The sequence below is a fragment of the Halyomorpha halys genome, unplaced genomic scaffold, assembly GCF_000696795.3.
Source record: "Halyomorpha halys isolate HHAL.00 unplaced genomic scaffold, Hhal_1.1 Scaffold384.1, whole genome shotgun sequence".
In the NCBI taxonomy this organism is placed as follows: domain Eukaryota; kingdom Metazoa; phylum Arthropoda; class Insecta; order Hemiptera; family Pentatomidae; genus Halyomorpha; species Halyomorpha halys.
The window spans coordinates 91,500-111,182 of NW_027107790.1; the positions used below are offsets into that span (position 1 = coordinate 91,500).

Sequence of the window (19,683 nt, forward strand, 5' to 3'; positions counted from 1 at the left end):
TAATTGTAAAAATCAATGTGAAATATTGTTCATCACAATAATCAGTTAATATGGTTACAAGAAATCATTACAAATATTTTTTTCCCACATACATATAAATATATATAAACACATTATTACTAGGAATGATTTGAAAGTAGAAACCTAGTGGGCAACTGATGATAATTAACCAAGAAGTTATAAAATAAATTATACTAAAATAATTTTCTTCAAAATAAATGGTTAGCAATACTGAATAAAAAATAATAATTTAACTACAAACTTAAATTATTATTGGAAGATGGCTGATTGACTATGTGTAATAATAAAAAGAAGATAGTCCAGGTGCGGTCAAAGAAAAACTCAAATCACCAAATGAGTTTTTCTTTTACCGCGCCCAGACCATCTTCCTTTTATTAAATTATTATTGCAAACAATGAGATGTCATACTTACATCATAATCAAGAGTAATATCATTGACGACACTTCCTTGAGTAAGGTTAAAAACACGGTGAATATTGGAACCATCTAACCCAGAGGCAGCAATCCATGGGGGTTTGGCATTGTCAGACCTGCAAAACAGCTAAAAATCATATGGTATTTCAAAACTACAAAAAAAAAGATATTGCAGAAATAATTTGTCTCCTTAACTTAGGCCTTTTTTGTGTTTTATTAGGATCCACAGGAGTGAATTAGACATTAAAATGTATATAATTTAAGTGAAGATAGAAAATATTATGGAGTTGGAGATCATACAACAGATATTTCTTGAACTTCTGTTAGGGAAAGGAAAATGTAAATAGGAAAAAGTGAATTATACTTTTATTTATATACATATACATATATATATATATGTGTGTGTGTATATATATATATATATATATATAAAAGGTATGGCCTGAGTGAGATGTCAGCTGACAAAGGCCGTCAGGTGATCGACTAGATGAGAGTTGTTGGGGATTGTGTGGGGCGGTGGACTATTTTAAGCCCTACCTTTTTGGAAGAAGATTTCGGGACCACATTGACCACAGACCCCTTCAGTGGATTGGAAAACTAAAAGAATCATCAGCACGGATCACTCACTGGAAGGAACTCTTGGGCCAATATAATATGGACATTGCCTACAAGCTAGGAAAAGAAAATGTGGTGGTACACTGGTTGCTCCAGCAATAACCGTTAATGCTGTTGAGGACGAGAATGGACTCCAGAGGAAGAGGAGCAGTCAGACATGGGAATGAGGATGAAACATCAGATGAGGAAGGTTTAACAGAGGAAAGACCAGCGGTAATGGATAAGTGATTGAAGAAATGGTGAACGACAAATGACAGCAGATAATTTGGAAGTAGAAGACCACGAGCATAATGAAAATATAAAATAGTAAATATAAAGGTAGCGACATCACCACTATTTGGTCGCAGCCGGGAACCAGGGAAACTGAAATTTTAGAGCCTTGACAGAAGCATCTAAGCCCAGAAAGATCCACCATTTATATGTAGGCAACGCGGTAATATGGAATAAGATCCAGCGATTGTGGAGACCAGAACAGATCAGGGTGGATCAGTTGTTCATTCACTGTATCTTGATGGTAGAAACGGTTTAAGATATGAAACGACAGAAATAGGTGACACTGGCAAACCACCAAGGAAAGAAAAATCATCGAGAATCAAACGAAACCCTGCACGGATTAAGGGGTCGATACTTTTGGTATGGTATGAAGCGCACCATCCAAGAGACTATAGGGAGTTGTGAAGTGTGTGCCTCTGCACAAAATACGACAGGCGTCCTCCTCAAGCCAGGCAGGAGGAAACACCAACCGCGAGCATACCACTTAGTGACTTACAAGTAGACATTTCTACTTGGAAAGGATTCAAATGGATTACAGTCATGGATCTATTCAGCCAGATAGCAATGGTGTACTTGGTGAAAGATAAGTCGAAGGTGGACAGAATATTGTCAGATGGGGTAAAGAATTTGATAATGTGTATATCAGGGAGGAAATTAAGGCATTAGAAGTAGTATGGCATCTCAATACTCTGGAGCATCCTAAGAGCAAAGGAGGGATCGAGTACTTAGTACATAGTACTCTCAGTAACCAACTGCATGTGTACCGATTGGAAAAGGATTTGGAACTGAATGACGCGATGGAACGAGCTATTTTAGTGTACAATCACTCCATTCATACAGTCACGGGGTTTGCATCCCACAAAATTGTTTTTGGACTGTGCGGACATCAGAGAGATTATAGAGACACAGTGACTGGAGAAGGAGAAGTTATTAATAACAGTTTAGCCCTGAAGAAATTGTGGAATGGATTGAAAGCTCGTACCGAGAGAGAAAAGAGTGAATGAGTGAATAAACAATATTTGAGCATGCGTGACCTAATGGGCAACATCAAAATCGGGACCATAGTCTACATGAGATTGTCTACCAATAGAGGAAAGGAACTTCAGCGATACGAGGGTCCCTTTAGGGTGATAGTGATTAGGGAACATAATAATGTCACAATTGAGAGGACAGTATTTATTGAACAGCTGAAAATCCCTACTCCGACTTCATAGAAATTTTACAGGATGTAAAATTTTTCTTTTGTTTTGTTATTTTTTTTTGCTGTTACATGTATCGATCCAAGGAAATTTCTTATAAGTGCTCATTGCAAGAAAGAAGAATTATTTTTTGTATAGATTTGCTGACGTAATTCTTTCTTGAACATATTGTATATATGTACATATAGTTGACCGTAAAAATTGATATATAAGAAGATGGTCAGGGTTGCGGTCAAAAGAGAAACAAAAATAGTTTACAACTATTTTCCGACGTTTCGCCCCACTTTGCAGGTCTTCATCAGGGCTAAAAAGATACAAAAAAAAAAAAAAAAGAAAACTGAGAATATTACAACAATAAGGTAATTTAAGCTAGGATAAATATTATGTAAAAATAAAGTGATAAGAAATTACACATAAATAAAAGGAAGGAAGACATAAAATAGTATCAGTATAAAATAAACTTGAATAACCAATGATAAGAATAAAAATAAGTAACAATGGCAAGAGTAAAAATTTTTTTAAAAATACGTAAAAAAGAAGAAAGTAGAGATGATTAAATAAACGTCTTGAAAGAATAATTATAAATAAAAAAAAAATAATAATGATATTAAAATGATAATAAATGAGCAAAGAACAAGTCAGGACAACCTACCTGTTCAAAGCGAACGGTTGAACAAAAGGCAACAATGAAGCGGAAGCGTGGAGGAGTGGGGAGGAGGTAGCCAGCCGTTTAACGACTATATTACTATTTCAAATACGTCGCGTATACATACAGGAAGTAGTCATAAAGATATGATGAAAAATGATAAGAGAAAGATACAGAAATATGATAATAATAATTTTTAATTTAGGAATAACTAAGTAAAATTAGAATGACACATATCGTTACTAATAATACGAGATTATACTGAAGAAAATATATTAGGGTAGTTAATACAATATAGGATATAATAACAATGATTGTAAAAGAAGTAACTAATAATAAGTAAAAGTAAATAAAGAGTAGTATTAAAAAAAAAAAATACAAAGAAATAAGTAAGAAAAATAATTAAACAATGATAACAACTGTAGTATTTATATATTGTGAAAATAATCATTTATCTATACTGATAATAGCAATAGTAAAGAGAACAGGAGTAACATGAATAATATAAAGTGAAATAAGGTAATTTAAAATCGGAAGTGAAAGTTTACAAAATAAAATAAAAATTTTAAATCTTTTGACCGCAATCCTGACCATCTTCTTATATACTTTCTTAAACATGTATAGAGGTTGTATATATTTGTTTCTTTTCTCTTTTTTGTTTTTGTATATAGGAGGCAAAATTTTTTTTTTAGTTTCACTCTTGTATTTATTGTAAATAGTTGCTTTATTAATTTTTTTTTTAGGTCACTCTATTGTACAAGATAAGTTTACGAGGACTGTTCATCTATTGTTAATTGTCAATAGGTTATTACAAATAGTTTTTTCTAGCTGTTTTCTTATATATATGTTATTGTATTGTGCTATATAAATTTACAAGGATTGTTCATAAACTGGTAGGGGGGAGTTATGACCTGAGTGAGATGTCAGCTGACAAAGGCCGTCAGGTGATCGACTAGATCAGCTGATCGAGACGTATACATAGAGGTATTGAACCAAATAAAGTTAGTCTTGTTTAGTCATTCACAGATTGTTCTTCTATCTACCTTTTTCATTTTTTTTATTAAGTCTCTTCCCGCTGTCATGTAACTTATGTATATAAAAGTGTAATTAATTTTTATAATATATATATTCCTAACAATAACAATAAACAATAGTGAATGTTCATTAAACATAATATTTAAAAATTAGCCACATCATCATTATCTTATTGGTTTGAATAATAGCCAAACTCCAATACATGGCCCATAGTGGGATGAATGGGACAAATCCACAAACATCAGTAAAACTTTTTTTTCAAGGCATTAAGCTCTCAACATCGATTTATATAGTCTTGAGAATAAGGAGATGCTGGAACACTCCAAAGACATCAAGAGACAATATCATCTTTGAGGTAAATGTATCAGAAACTAGAGCTCATCTTGAATTTGTGTGAAATCATATCTTCTACTTTAATTGCTCCTACAAGGTTCACTTATTTGATAACCTCATAATCCCTTTTAAGCTACCATTGAGGTATAGTTGAACTAAGAAAAAATAAGATTCAATTGAAATAATACTTTATCAGTTAATAACTCTTAATGTTTGGTCAAGTTAAGAATATTTTCTTACCATTATTGTATTTTTTTAAAAGAAAAAGTGCCAAATTGTGCTGAAAAACAGACTTCATGTCAAGACTGAATCATCTTATGGCACAATTAGTATTTCTTCCTTCTTAGGTGAGTCTAATTCAATAAAATTGCTGGTCAATTTTACTTTCCCATTAAAAGCCTCTTCTTTTATATCTAAAGCATCTTCAATAACATTTTTCTTATAATGAATGTAATTGTTTGGAAGGGGTATAAAACAGGGAAAGAGTGAAGTGCAATCTATGATCACCAGAGACAACTTAGCTCTTCCTCTTCAATCCCCATTCCTTCCAACATTTGATAAGATCTGTAAAGGCGAGCAAGTCAGCCAGAGGTGGAATAACCAATCTCTGCACATAACTAAGTAAGAGAACTAGCAGGAGAGGGGAACCTAGTGAGATGGCCCAGGGGTAACCCAGGTTTTGGCCTGCCAGAATGGGGATTTCTGAAACAAAATACTTCTTTCTGAAATGGTGGCAGAGGTACCTTACTCTAAGCTGCCCTTGAATCAAAAATTAGGCAAAGAAGAAACATATTTCCTTACTATTGCCAGAATAAAAATATGTATTGATGTAAAATCCAACACAACGCTTTTACATTACATGAATAGTCAAAAATTATTATTTATGTCTTTAGTACAAAATAAAAAACATCATTACAATATACAATTTATGTGTGAAACTGATCATTTATTTCTTAAATTATTACCAAAATAGTATCCCTGCAACTGGATCGACAGCTAAAGAATGAACAGTCTCAAGTCCTGAGTGGACAACCACATATCGATGGCTGCCATTCAACTTAGCTACTTCTATCACATTCAGCTTAGGATCAGCCCAGTATATGTTCCCTAAAATAAGAAAAAAATTGAACATATTTATTTACAAATAAATAATATAATCAAGTTATTTTATTTGACTACACTTTATGGTAACTAAATTTGATGTATAAATGATTCAGGATAACACTTCCTTATCATGTTATATTTTGTTTTCAAACATTAAATAGGTTTACCACAATCAAACAATTCTAGTAGTAGAAACAAACTGTAAAATAAATAAAACAAAAACTATACAAGAATAATAATATTAATAAAGAAAAAACAATATTAAATTAGCTACACAATTTTTTTTTGCCTACATATAAGGGAATTTTTATGGCAAATGCCATTTTCAGATCATGGGGTATTTGGAAGCTTCTGTTTACTCAAAATACGTTAAGCTGAAATGATTTTCATGGATATCTTTAGTATTAATTTAAGTTATAATAAGGGAAAATTTTGTAAATTAATTAAAATCTAATATGAGGTAAAAATAAATTAAAATTAATACATATCTGAAAAGAGGTATTTTTGTGTCCTTTATCAATTGCTCAGTACTTGGCGATGATATACCGGGGTTTTCCCTTTTATTTTTATGTTTAGTGTGACTTTTAGCTTGTACAATCAATGGAATGGTCACTTTTAATGGATTGATTGATGGCTCATAGTTCTTAATGCATTGTTGAATAAATATCTGCAATTATAAACTAACTAAAACAGAATTAAGGTGTGAAAACAGGTGTGTTCACACGTATTTGCCTCATAAATCTGGCATTATCTCTTCTTATTCTATATGCAAATGGGACCGAAATATTGGGAGAAAAGTCTATAATTGTTAGCTCTGATTACCTCTTTTCATCATACCAAATTTTACGGGGCAATTTTTTTTGGTATTGTGACTAATGTTAATTGAAGTGATAAAAATGTGTCCGTGACTTTATAATTCAAATATTGAAGAGCATTGTACATGACAAAAGGCTCATCTCTGAAAGCCTCTATATCCAATTAGAACCTTCTTCCATCAATTTAAAAACCAACAAGAACAACTTATCATTAACATATTCACAGATTGTTAATTTATTAAAAAAGTAATTTTCACATTTTTCATTTTATTTTTTCAGCCCACCTTTTTTTTTTATTTCACTTTTAAACTTTTTCTTACACATTTGTTGTCCCCCTCTTATATTACGTTTCCTCATTTTAACTGTTGTTAAATACCTATGACACTATCATCTTCCGGTACTTCGGTAATTCGTTGGTTCTTATATATTTTTAACTCTTCCAATAACCATTTGTTGTCACCCTCTCACACACTTTCTTCCTCTAAATTTTTTTATTTTTTATTTTCACCCTCTCGTAACGTTTCCTCTTAAAATAAGCACTTAGTCATTCTTGTAACGGCTTTTTAATTTAGAGTTTGGCCATCATTAGCGCAGTATCCATTAGGCGGTTGATTTTCCAGCTAACAGGTTCGTTTTTATTCTTTTTTTTTGTTTTCTTTCCCCTTTCTTTATTTTACTCTTACCCCTTATTTTCTCCACTTTTATCCATTTTCCTTACCCGCTTTATAAGTTTTGTTCACTATATTATTATTGGTGTTTTTGAATTTTTTTTTTTTTTCTATTCATTTCTTGGTATACTATACTTATATTTTGCCTCTTAATCAACTATTATTGTTACATATATTTTCTTCCTCTAAGTTATTAATAACTAATATGTTCATACTTCTTTGCATTATATAACTTCATTTTTATTTCATTTCCTTAATTATGTTATTTTACCCATTTTTTCAATTACCTATGTATACATTTTATTTCCCGCTTCTCTCATCACTTCATTTTATTAATTCTATTTTGTAAAATTATTCATTTTATATGTAACATTATTCTGTTTATACTTTCTTTTTTTATTTTTCGCCTTTATTTTATTTATTTATTTTAGTCCTGAAGAAGGCTAGAAACTCTAGCCAAAATGTTGACACAATAAAATAGGTTAATCCAACTTATTTGTGTTTATCATTGACCTCACCCCCAACCATCTTTTCCTCGTTCGTCATCCACGGTCAACTATCTCTCATAATTATGAGTTATCTTATGTTATCAGTGTCAACGTGTTAAGACAGGGTAGTCAGCATTGATCCTGGATCCTATCATATGATATGAACCCAATTAAGCAGATGATATAGAAAGGAAAACATTTGATAAATTTCAAATTTGTATTCAGAAAGTTTTAAGTTAGCTCAGGTTTAAAACAGGGAGTCTACCTGTTTTAAACCTGAATGGACTTCAATCTGGAAGACTCCCTTTCCCCAGTTCTGTTCTATTCATTTGATTAGATAGGTAATAAGTACTAAGGCACAACTCTTGACGGTAATATTGTCTAGAATATTTGGACCAAAGAAGGCAGCTGAGTCCTCCATAGAATCTAGATGACTACATGATACATAATTGTTTGAATTGAATCTAGTAAATGGGCTGCCCATAGCTCAGTGGTTAAGACACAGTCTTAACAATTTGATGTCTATTGGCAGTGCCGGTTCGATTCCGGCCTGGGACGTTGACTTTTTTCATTGAGTGGCGGTCCCATGAAATGAAAAACTTTGACCCTCAACCAGGAAGCAGTATAGGACTCCAATGGGAGTCTTGGCCGAAAAAAAAATCTAGTAAATATAATTATGGTGATTGTTTCAGGGTAGAAGAAATGGGCATATATAGTTGTTAGGATTGATAACAAACAAATCAATAAAAGGATAATTAGTGTAAATCCAATAGCAATTGTCCTAAGAATCAACCAAAATATTTATGGGAAAAATGTGTTAGATCCGACCTTGAACCTGTGTTTATGGCAAACCAATAAATTTGTGCAGTACCACTATTGATAAAGTGAATCAAATGAATAACAAAATATGTACTTCAATACATGAAATGAATTTAAAAACATACAAATATTGCTTATATTTGAAAAATTTAATACTAATTTCCAAAAATATTACTAGAAAATTACCTGATATCCAGTCAACAGCCAATCCTGTAAATAAAATAAACTTTTAAATAAGAGTAACTAAACATGTTTTAAACATTAAAATTATATTATATGAATAGTTCCAGCCAATAATTCAATAAAATAAGACTTTCTATTATTTGCACTATAATATTTTAAGTATTATACCTGTAAGCCAGTCAACAGGAAGAGAGTCAACAGGTTCATGGTGACCAATTACAACTTCACGACCAGTACCATCTCTGTGAACTCTAGTGATTGTACCATGGTCACCATCTGCCCAGTAGATATAATCATTGGCTAAAAAATACAATAAACATGCATTTTCCGAAATCCAGAGTATAAAAAAAATCAAAGTAAAATAACTATTTCACAGTAATATTATAAAAATCAATTAAACAAATGACAGATAGTAAATCTATGTTGAAAAAAATTATTTTTTTCTTAGTTCTTTTTTTATTGTACACTCTTGTACCACATTTCTGGCTTCAATTTCCTTACAAGGAAAAAATCAATTTTGATATTGTATCCATTTCAATGATATGACATAGGATAATTATAATATTAAACAATGAATATATTATTTAGTAATTGTATAAGATAATTACAAATGAGATGTGGATAGTTGACCGTAGATTATTATTTGGAGAAGATGGTCAGGAGTGCGGTCAGCAAAAAGAATATAAATAATTTTTTGTTTATTTATGTTTTTTTTGCTGACCGTACCCCCGACCATCTTCTCCAATTTGATAATTAAAAATGATTATTTACAACTAAGTAATAGGTATTATGTTTTCTTTGATTCATTGATTTTTTTTTAAACAAATACTATAATTATCATTTTATATACAGTAAAAAATAGGGGATTAAAAAATGAAACAAACATAGGTATAATTGTAACAAAAATTTTAGTAATTTTTGGTGAACCTAAATTTTATAACATATTTTCACTTTGGGTTATTAATAACTGAAAGACAAATGGATATAAAAAGTTAGTGTATGTTACCCCTAAAATGAAGTATGGGATGTCCTTACTTTATTCCTGCCTTAAGTAATGAAAACTAGGCGACTGGTAGTAGAACTATGAGAACTAGTAATGATGATGGAGGGAAGAGACAAGTCCAGCCCCAGAACTTTTGAGGAAGCAACAAATAAAATTTTGGGAAAACCCAAGCAACTTCATAAATATAATCATCACCCATAATATCAAATAAAAAAATACCAAGTTTTGACCTTAAAGGACAAAATAGTAAAATGGTTTTTGCATTAAATATTTGAATCAGCAAAAACAGTTGTACTAATGGCAGCTGTTATTGAAAATCAATTTGCCACTCAATGAAACAATAAATATATTAGATTGAAACAGTCCTCAATCCCCTAAGGAAACACTGGAATTTTCATGAAATGAAATTTGTTTTAATGCCCATGTAAAGCCCACAAAGGGAAGTGGAGTTGATAACAAAGATGATGGTGTATGAACAAGGTCTTTATACCTATGCTGAGCTATGCAGCTCAAAGTTGGCCTAGAATTAAAAATTTCGAAAGACAAATACAAGCTACAGAAATGAAATACCTGAGAAAAGCTCTCTGTAAAACTAGATGTGACCAATTGAAAAATAAAAGAATAAGATAAGAAACACGACAGAAAGCCTTAATAGAAAATATACATAAAAAAGAATTAAACTGGTCTGGCTGGCCACAGATAGGGAAGGTTTTAAGAAATGGATTAAGGCTGCCCTGAGACTATAAGGTATTTGGGTCGGTTAAAGAAGAAGAAATAAGACCCACCAAGCTGATCTGGTAATAAAGAATTATAAAAATTAAAAAAATTATACCAAATTCAACATAAACCTTTAGGAGATAATTTATATACTTTCACTACAAATACTAATATTCATAAAATTAGGGGGGCTTTGCAACAATAGATCTCTTTAGGAAACACATACAATATTTTTATGCCAAAAGAATACAAAATATGGGAAGTAAAGTCAAATTCACATTCAAGTAACAAAAGATAAATTAAAAGTCTGTCAGCTAACAATATAATAAAACATGTATTTGAGAGTTCTTCTTCTTACCTGCATCATAGTCAATGCTATCTGCCATTGAAACTCTTGATATGGGCCCAAGTACCTGATCACCAGTATCATTTTCTGCTAATGAAAGCCCACGCATTTCCCAGTTGATAGAATAAATAATCAGCTCATTTATACCTGATACAAATAAATACTGTATTAATTGGGGGGGGGATACATTATTGAATTGCTGCAATGAAGAAAGACATGAAAAGAAAATATAATAGAATATTGGAAATGACGAGTTAACTACTATGAAATAATCAATAATATTTATAAATAAAAATTTAGTAACCATTAACCTTACCATGACATTTTGTAGGGTCTTTGGAATCCTTAGTGTATCCAGCAGCACAAGCACAAACTCTTTCAGAGGGAGATACAGGAAAACACAAGTGAGAACAGTTACCCCTATTAAATGCACAAGCATTTGTTCCATTTTGAGAAGAAGGATTATATATCTTTAATGACATCACTATCCCTGTTAACATATTATTGTTATTGATTTTATATTACTAATAATTAATAACTTTTAGCTATTTAAGAAGAAATAATTTTAAAATCAACGTAATTGTCAACAGACATGCACAGTTGAATCTAGAATATTTTTAAAATAATTGATCTTACCAGTATTATTCCTTATAAGAGTTGAGTTAGAACCAGATGACTTGTCAATACTGTATATAGCCAAGGTATCCTGAGCAGCATAATATAGCAGGTCATTGAATAATGTTGCACATAGAGGTGCAGCATCTTCTCTTAATGGCAGTTTGGTTAACTTCTTCAGGTCCAGATCATAGAACTGTATTGTCTTACTCTTTACATTCACCCAATAAAGTCTATTCTTGTCAGTATCGACAGTGAGGCCTGTTGGCAAATGACTATTTACTGTTAGCAGTTCAAAGGTTATAGCTAGAAATGGATCAAGGTCTTAATAGAAAAATTTGAAAAACTACTTCCAAAAAAAAAAAAGAAAAGGATTGATAAAAAGGCATTGAATTGAAAACATAAAAACAAATCTTTATATATTTACATTAAGATTTAAGTACATTTGAAAGAGATCATACAGAAATACTGAAGAAATGATATTTGTATTCAATATATTTACAAACATCACAAAATAAAGATAAGTTATAAAGTTATGAATTTAAAAGTGTTAAACAATGATGAATGAATAGTTGACCGTAGATATAGATAAATGGGGAGAAGATGGTAGAGTATTTGTGTTCTTCACTGACCACACCCCTAACCATCTCCTCATTTAATAATGTTATCCTCATTCGATTCGATTTTATTTATTTGTTCTTAAATGAAAATAGAGGTCTAAAATATGTGTTCCTGTCTTTTGATGATTTTTTGTTTCATAAAGAAAATCACATTGAATGTCTTAATTTCTGAGTGGCTTGCAAGGTTCAAGAATGAGATTTAATCGAATTTAAGCATCAAAAATACTAGCAGTAATTCTTTCCTCAAAAATAATCTAAATGACCTATTTTTAAAACTATCAATAACTGAAGTTAAAAATTTAGACCTTCACTATAACATTCAGGATAGAAGATCCAGAGGATAAAAGTGGAGAAATTATCACATAAACACAGATATGTCCACAGACACTCAACTTACTAATTCAAATCAGGGTCATGGATGCCCTTCAAACAAAAGAAGAAATTGTTGAGCCCCTTACTAATCTACAGGATGGGAAAAAATCCAGACTACCCCAGTGCGATTAATTCACTCAGAGAACATTAGAACTCAAATGGAAGTTATTGCTCAGCTAGTTTTGTTGCCTCGGAAAGAAGTCACTAAAGGAAGAATATGGGTAAGACTTAGTCAGTTGTGGGAAATGTCAACCTCCACTACTGCAACTTGTCAGACAATGTTAGGGACCAAATAGAATGAAGTGGGGCCACAAATGTGACAAAGACAGGCATTTAGCCCTTCGTGTACATGAAGAACCCCAGCTGCGCAAGGAGGCAGGAAATGTTCAGGATTACACCATGGCCGACAAGCACAACAAAGTACACATACTTAATGACAAGAGGTAGTGAAATGAGAGAACCCCATTATGAGATGGTTGCCTAATAGGTTCCCCTAGAAATCCATTTACAATGAATGAATTATAATTCTTTTCTATTTTATTGAGTTTCTAATGTCCAGAAGTAAAGAGTTTATCCATTAAAAGTTTCCAGTTTTGTTTTTTGATTCTGTACATTCCTATCAAAACTTTTTAAAGAATACCGAATTCTTTCAACAGCTAATGTGAATTTTCTGTTAAAAAATAATTCATTTCTCTGCTCCTTCAGGGGACTCTGCTCCTTCATATTTAACTGTAACCAAGTGCCAGCGAGTTTGAATTTTGTCGGGAGAGCTTAGATGATGATCCGCATAGTGGACAACCAAAAAGTGCTAAAACCCCAGAATTTATCACAAAAGTGCATAAAAAGGTCATGGAGGATCGTCAATTGAAAGTGCGTGAGATTGCTGAAGCTGTAGGGATGTCATATGAATGGGTATATCACATTTTAACCAAAGATTTAGGAATGAAAAAATTATCTGCAAAATGGGTGCCGCGGCTCTTGACATTGGACCATAAACGCACCAGATTGGAAATGTCCGAATAAAATCTGGCCCACTTTCAGCACAACCAACAAGATTTTTTGTTCCAGTTTGTGACTACAGATGAAACTTGGGTCCACTACTATACCCTAGAGACAAAACAGAAGTCAAAGCAGTGGAAACATGCTGAGTCACCACCACCAAAGAAAGCAAAGGCAGTACGTTTGGCCGGAAAGGTCATGGCCTCAGTTTTCTGGGATGCAAAAGGCATTCTGCTGATGGATTATCTTCTTACTAGCCAAACAATTACAAGGCAATACTACACAAACCTCCTAGACCAACTACAGGAAAAGATACGCGAAAAAAGGTCTAGTTTGGCAGGGAAAAAAGTCATCTTTCGTCAGGACAACGCCCGCCTGCACACAAATGCTACTGCCCTAGCAAAACTTCATGAACTGAGGTATGAATTGTAGCCATATCCACCTAATTTGGCACCATCAGACTTTCATCTCTTCCCCAAGCTGAAGATTTTCCGAGGTGGACGGAGATTTCCTACAACAGCAGAACTGACAGCCGAATTGGAGAGGTATTTTGCAGACCTGGAGGAATCTCATTTTCGAGATGGGATCAAGGCATTGGAACATCGCTGGACCAAATGCATTAGTCTACAGAGAGACTAAGTTGAAAAATAAAAGCAGTTCCACCGCGGTAAAACACTTCTTTCTAGTACATTTCGAGAACTTTTCAAACCCCCCTCATAATTACTGCATGAAAAGTATTAAATCCTTTTTTCAAAGTAGAGGATATTTGCAAATATTTGAACTTTAATAGAACACTTTATATTCAATATTTTCCGAAATACAGTTTTTCAAACACCAATACTTTTTTCAAAAACATGAGGAACAATATTTTGTGAATGCATTTATGCATTTATTATCATGAAAAATACTATTTGTAGGAAAACAATCATTATAAACTACTTTATAGTGCATTCAATGAGATTTATGTTGAGTCCTAATAGATATTATAGGTTTATAGCTTTTTATGTTCAATATTTTCTGAGATATAGTTTTCAAATACTAATATTTTTTTCCAAACATGTTAATTATTAATGAATAATCACATTACCTGGTGAAATATTATAAATCATACATTAAAAATTATTCATATGTTAAGAAAAGTTCATATAATAAAAACAAGAGAAAGTGGAACTGCAAAAAAAAATAATAGACACTGAACAAAAAGAAATAGTGAAATAGACTAGTCTATGCATAGTTAAATTAGTAATGTGGAAATTGTAGAGGAATAATGATTTATTTTTATTTATTTATTGATATTTACAATTGTATAAAAAATACAACAAGCAAATTTGAAGTAAGATCATAATGATATGATGCAGCATGTAGAGAAACTACCCAGCAGTAGAACTCTAAAAACATTTTACAATATAAGGTGGCCTCGTGACTTCTTTTCAGGGACCTCAGAGGAATGCGAGGAATGGAAGAGGAAGCGAGGGTAGAAACTAGTGGATTTGGGTGGTTAGGGAGTTTATAATGGAAGGAATGATATCGGGTTCGGGCTAGACCGGTTACATAAGGAACATTTAGGTCTTTATGGATGGTTTTATTAGTAACAAAATAAGGAGCACTAAGGATTTTAAGAAGGATTTTGGATTGTAAGGATTGGATACGAGAGGAATTCAAAGGTTTAGTGGAGCCCCAAAGCTCAACTCCATATGTCCAAAAGGGCCTTATTATTGTCATGTAGATCAGTCTTTTGTAATGAGTTGGATGTTAAGACCGTTTGTCTAGTAAGTGCTGTAATAGTCGGAATCTGTGTGCAGTTTCCTGTCTTTTCAGTCTTGTGTGAGGATTCCAGGTTAGTCGTTTGTCAAGGTGTAGTCCAAGATAATGAATCTTGGGAAAAGGGGTAAGAGCCACATTATTAAAGTATATTGTAGGGCAGTCAGCACGTTTACGAGTTACGAAGAGTAAATGTGATTTGATGGGATTTATATTTATCCTCCAATTTCGACACTATTCTTCGAGGGTTGTGATATGGGACTGGAGAGTTTGGGATGCAATCAAAGGGTTATTATTAACTGTGAGCACACATGTGCCATCAGCATACATGGAAAGGATAGTGTTGGAAGTTGTTGAGATGTCAGAATGAATTTTTAGAAATTAAACTGTTATATTTTATATTTCTACCATACCTTTGCAAAAGAAAAATGTTAAAATTTTACAACGAAAAATCGTTTTCTGAAAAGTGTTGAAATTGGAGTTTGGATTCATTTAGAAAATTAGTCCTGGAAGTAGTGCCACAGTGAATAATATAGAAATATTTGTACTGAAATGAGTGAGGAATAATTTCAACTCAAAGTAGGGTGGTAAATGTTGTGTGATGCGCATATTTTTTACTTTCACTTACCTATATATATTGTCATATCCTCTTTTTTATGAATAGTTATTTTTTACATATAAATAGTGTTTAGTATGTTTAATTTTATTTATCAATGTTTCAATATTGTTTATTTGTTTTATTAAACCAAAAAGCAAGCTAAGCAATTTTGATCAGTCAAATATGGTGTAAAAATACATTGTTAAAATTTTCAAGATGGCGGCACACGTCCTACCAAAGTCTGTTTGAATTACTGCTATGTTAAGTAGATCAAAATATTTTCAACTTTTGTTCTTTCTCCAACACGATTATTGTACAAATTAATCAAAGAAATAGAAGATGATAAAAATAATCAATGAAGTATTTACATTGTGAATCATTGTAAGTGAATTAGAGTAGTGCTATAATTAATGTTTTGCATCAACTATCGAAGGAGAAGAGACAAATGTGGACACTTGTTGTTTAGGCACCAGAAAGATGATGTCTCCTGGAAGCAGGGGGTGGCTGACTATCCTTTGTAGACTGTCAGTGTTAGATAAATAGAAAGAGGATATCAAGAGTTAGCAGTCATCCAAGATGAAGATTGTATAATTAAAGGAAGAAAGAACTCTTTGTTTGGATCGCCAGGGGATTGGACGTATCTTGGAAGCTAGAAGAGAACCAAGGCTTTGTCTTCTGTCAGTGGTGGCATCTTAAGAACGAAGACATTGAGAATAATCATTCATCAAAGAAGATTATATAATTGTTTGTGTTGGTCAGCATAGAATTTAAGAATAAATGTAAAAGTAGCTATTAATTTAGTTCAGTGTCTCTGTGTTCTGATTGTCTGGAAAACCCACCCTGAGATAAAAGTCAATAATGTTATATAATTTAAAATAAAATTCTCATATCTATTTAATCTTTTCATTTAAACCTTGTCACCTTCAAAGCTATAATTTAAAAACTAGAACAATAAAAATTTCCTTTTATTTATTTTAATAAACCTGGAATATCACAATATGGAATACATAGTAAAAGAATTGTGTTCATGAAACATTGTGAATTTGAGTTTTCAATGGAAATATACATTTTGAGGTTCCCTAGGTCCAAATAACCAAGTCTCGCAAAATGGTGTAAGTGTGTCAGTGGACAGCCTTGCACAAAAACAAAAAGCTGTAAAAAACTGATATTACATATTTCTTTATGAATATCACAAAAAATCAGCATGACTCCACCAAACAAAACATAACTTGGGAGTGGCTAAGGGCCTTATATATACTACACACAATGGTACAAACCTCGTTTGAGGATTTTTTATTCATTCTACATGTTTTCTCCCTAATAAAGGCAAACAAGGTATGAGTTATTGCTATGAGTTGAAAGAGTGGAAATTCAGCATTCTAATGGTTTTGGTTCAAGAGCTAGCATTCTTTTTATTACCAAAAATAGCATAACATTCGACCAGGAGATATGCAATATCTCATTGGTTAGTAGAAAAAAAAAGATGGCAAACAGTTTCTCAGGGTTCTTTTGGTATAAACCATTTTTTAATAATGTACATTGTAGTACCCATATCTCAGAGACAATAACAGATACGGATGAACTTGATTATACCATTTTGCCCAAAGTTTAATAAGCTTTAATTTTGGAATAAATACAATTTCTATGCAACATGCCATTTTCAAGATGTGCATCAAAACCTCAAAAAAAGGACCATTGAGCTTTCTCCCTCCTCCACCTTCTAGCAACTGAAATTGACAGGACTTTATTGGATGTTCTTCAGGGAACTATAACTACACATTCCAAGAACTTTTAGTAATACGGAATTTGTTACAAAAAAAATTATTAGACTAATATGAAAATTTGCATTTTTTTTTTTTGGTCGAGTCAAATCACCACAAATATTTATCTAGCGAGGTTTATTAAGAGCTTAAATGCGAAATTTTTAGTATCTTTAATTTTCTTTATTGAAAGAAATTAACCATCTATTATTGTGAGAAGTAATAAACAATGGTTAATTATAAAATATAAAAGAATCAAAGAAAGAGGGGAATAATCAGATTATAATTTCACTTACGTTTATATGATATATATTGCCATACTGAATAAAAAAGAAATAGCTGTTTTGAAGCATGTAAGACTAATTTCATCTTCAAGTAGGGTGGAAAGTAAAAGTTGTTATTGATGTACAAATCACACCAGATTTTTTTATTTCTATATCTCTGACTACTACTTAATGAATACCAACAATTTCATCATATCTAAAAAATTTAGAGCCAACCAATTAAATGTGGAAATTTGTTGTCAATAATAGGGCACTTACACTATGTCATAACAGTAATAAATAAATAAATAAATGTAAATAGTATTGGTACAGTAATGAAAATAATTACTTTGATTATTTCTGAGAATGTTAATACAGTTTTTCATTTTTTTAATTTCTATTTTTTAGAGTTTATATGAACAAAAAATATTAGTTGCGTTGTTTATTGTTTTTTCAAACATAATGTTAGTAGAAATGACTAAATTAAATATTTTTTTTTAGCTTCATTACACCTTTGTTCTTGTTTTGGTGGTTTTCAGTACAATTCTGCCCGTTTTGAGGTTTTTGATGCACTTAATTAGCATGTTTTGAGATTTTTATTTCACAAAATTCAAGTCTTTAGTCATAAGGCACCTTAATTAACCTTTATACATAGCTCAAACTTATTCCATAGGTGTTTCAGATGTATGTTGTACATGCCCAGATCCCTAATTAGAGGATGACCAGGCATAGTATCAGCAATAATCCTAACTCCCCTTGTAAACAAACACGTAAATGTTGTAATATCCTCTTTGTGAGTAAATAGTTATTTTTTAAAATATATAAATGGTTTTTAATATGTTTTTATTTTATGTATCCTTTCAGTATTGTTTATTTGTTGTATTGAATCATAAAAGCAAGCTACCAATATTGTTCAGTCAAATATGGAGTGGAAAACATTGTTAAAAAAGCCAAAATGGCGGCACTATTCTGAAGTCAGTAGAATCGCTGCCATGTTGAGCAGATTCAAATATTTTCAACTTTATTTATCTTTCCATCATGATTGTAATTACAGTAAATTTAAGAAAAAATAGAAGTTGATAATAAGTGTTAAAGAATAATATTCATAAAGAAAGTCATAAGCAAAAGCTCAAAACTGTTCTGCTGCAATCAATCATGATAACAACGACTCTTCCATAAACCAAATTTTCTTACTTCCCCTTCTCTAGGTGTTAGTTCTCAACATCGATTGTAGCACTACGGTTTTGAGTTTTTTCTTATGATTTCCTTAATGAATAATAACAGGACTCATTGTTGAGGATCACTGGTTGTTAGAACGGCAGGTGGATTGGACGTGTCCAGGACGTCTTCAGGAAGAGGTGGTGCAGACCACCCGTTTGTCAAAGTCAGTGGTAGACTTCTAGAGAAAAAGAAAACATTAAGAATCATCCAAGAAGAATAAGTGAAGACTGGCAATCAGAATAATTAGAGGTAGATAGTGTTTGTGTGTTGCTTGAGGATGGTGGATATGATACGGGATGAGGAGTAGCAGGAAAATGTGACATTAGATTAAAATCGAGACCATTGTCTGTTGCCAGGTGGAGGCAAACCACAGTAAGGAGTTACAGAGAAACGAGGATCCATTCAGGGTGATTGTCATTAGAGAACACAATGTGGTTACAATAGAGAGCGTTAACAAGCCCAAAAAGAGAAGAAGTGTCCACACTGAACAATTAAATAGTTGTGGAGAGTATTGAGGATGTTAATTTTTTTTTCTTCTCAAATGTGAAGTTTATATTTTATATTATGTACTCCAGCTTTTAGTTTATTTATTTACTTTTGTGAGTTTATGAAACCTGTTCATAAACCAGTAGGGGGGAGTTACAGGATGATTAAGCATAACATCAGCCATAATCCTAACTCTCCTTGTAAACAAACATGTAAATGTATATAAGGGAGATTAAAAGGAGAAATAAAGTATTATTCCAGCAAGTTAGTGAGTCATTTCAGTGCCCCTTTTTCCATTTTTTTTTTTTT

General features: G+C 32.0%; 1 protein-coding gene across 3 annotated transcripts in view; it reads right to left on the reverse strand.

Annotated features, from left to right (window-relative positions):
* The window catches only part of LRP1 (LDL receptor protein 1), a 273,932-nt gene that overhangs the window by 90,557 nt on the left and 163,692 nt on the right, over positions 1–19,683 (reverse strand). For all 3 annotated transcript variants that reach the window (XM_067046122.1, XM_067046121.1, XM_067046123.1), the window contains exons 34-40: positions 11,316–11,555; positions 10,996–11,169; positions 10,692–10,826; positions 8,782–8,913; positions 8,617–8,640; positions 5,502–5,643; positions 434–551 (exon numbers count right to left, since the gene is read on the reverse strand). In XM_067046122.1, the coding sequence (XP_066902223.1) occupies positions 434–551; positions 5,502–5,643; positions 8,617–8,640; positions 8,782–8,913; positions 10,692–10,826; positions 10,996–11,169; positions 11,316–11,555 (965 nt within the window). The remainder of the gene's footprint in view (positions 1–433; positions 552–5,501; positions 5,644–8,616; positions 8,641–8,781; positions 8,914–10,691; positions 10,827–10,995; positions 11,170–11,315; positions 11,556–19,683) is intronic.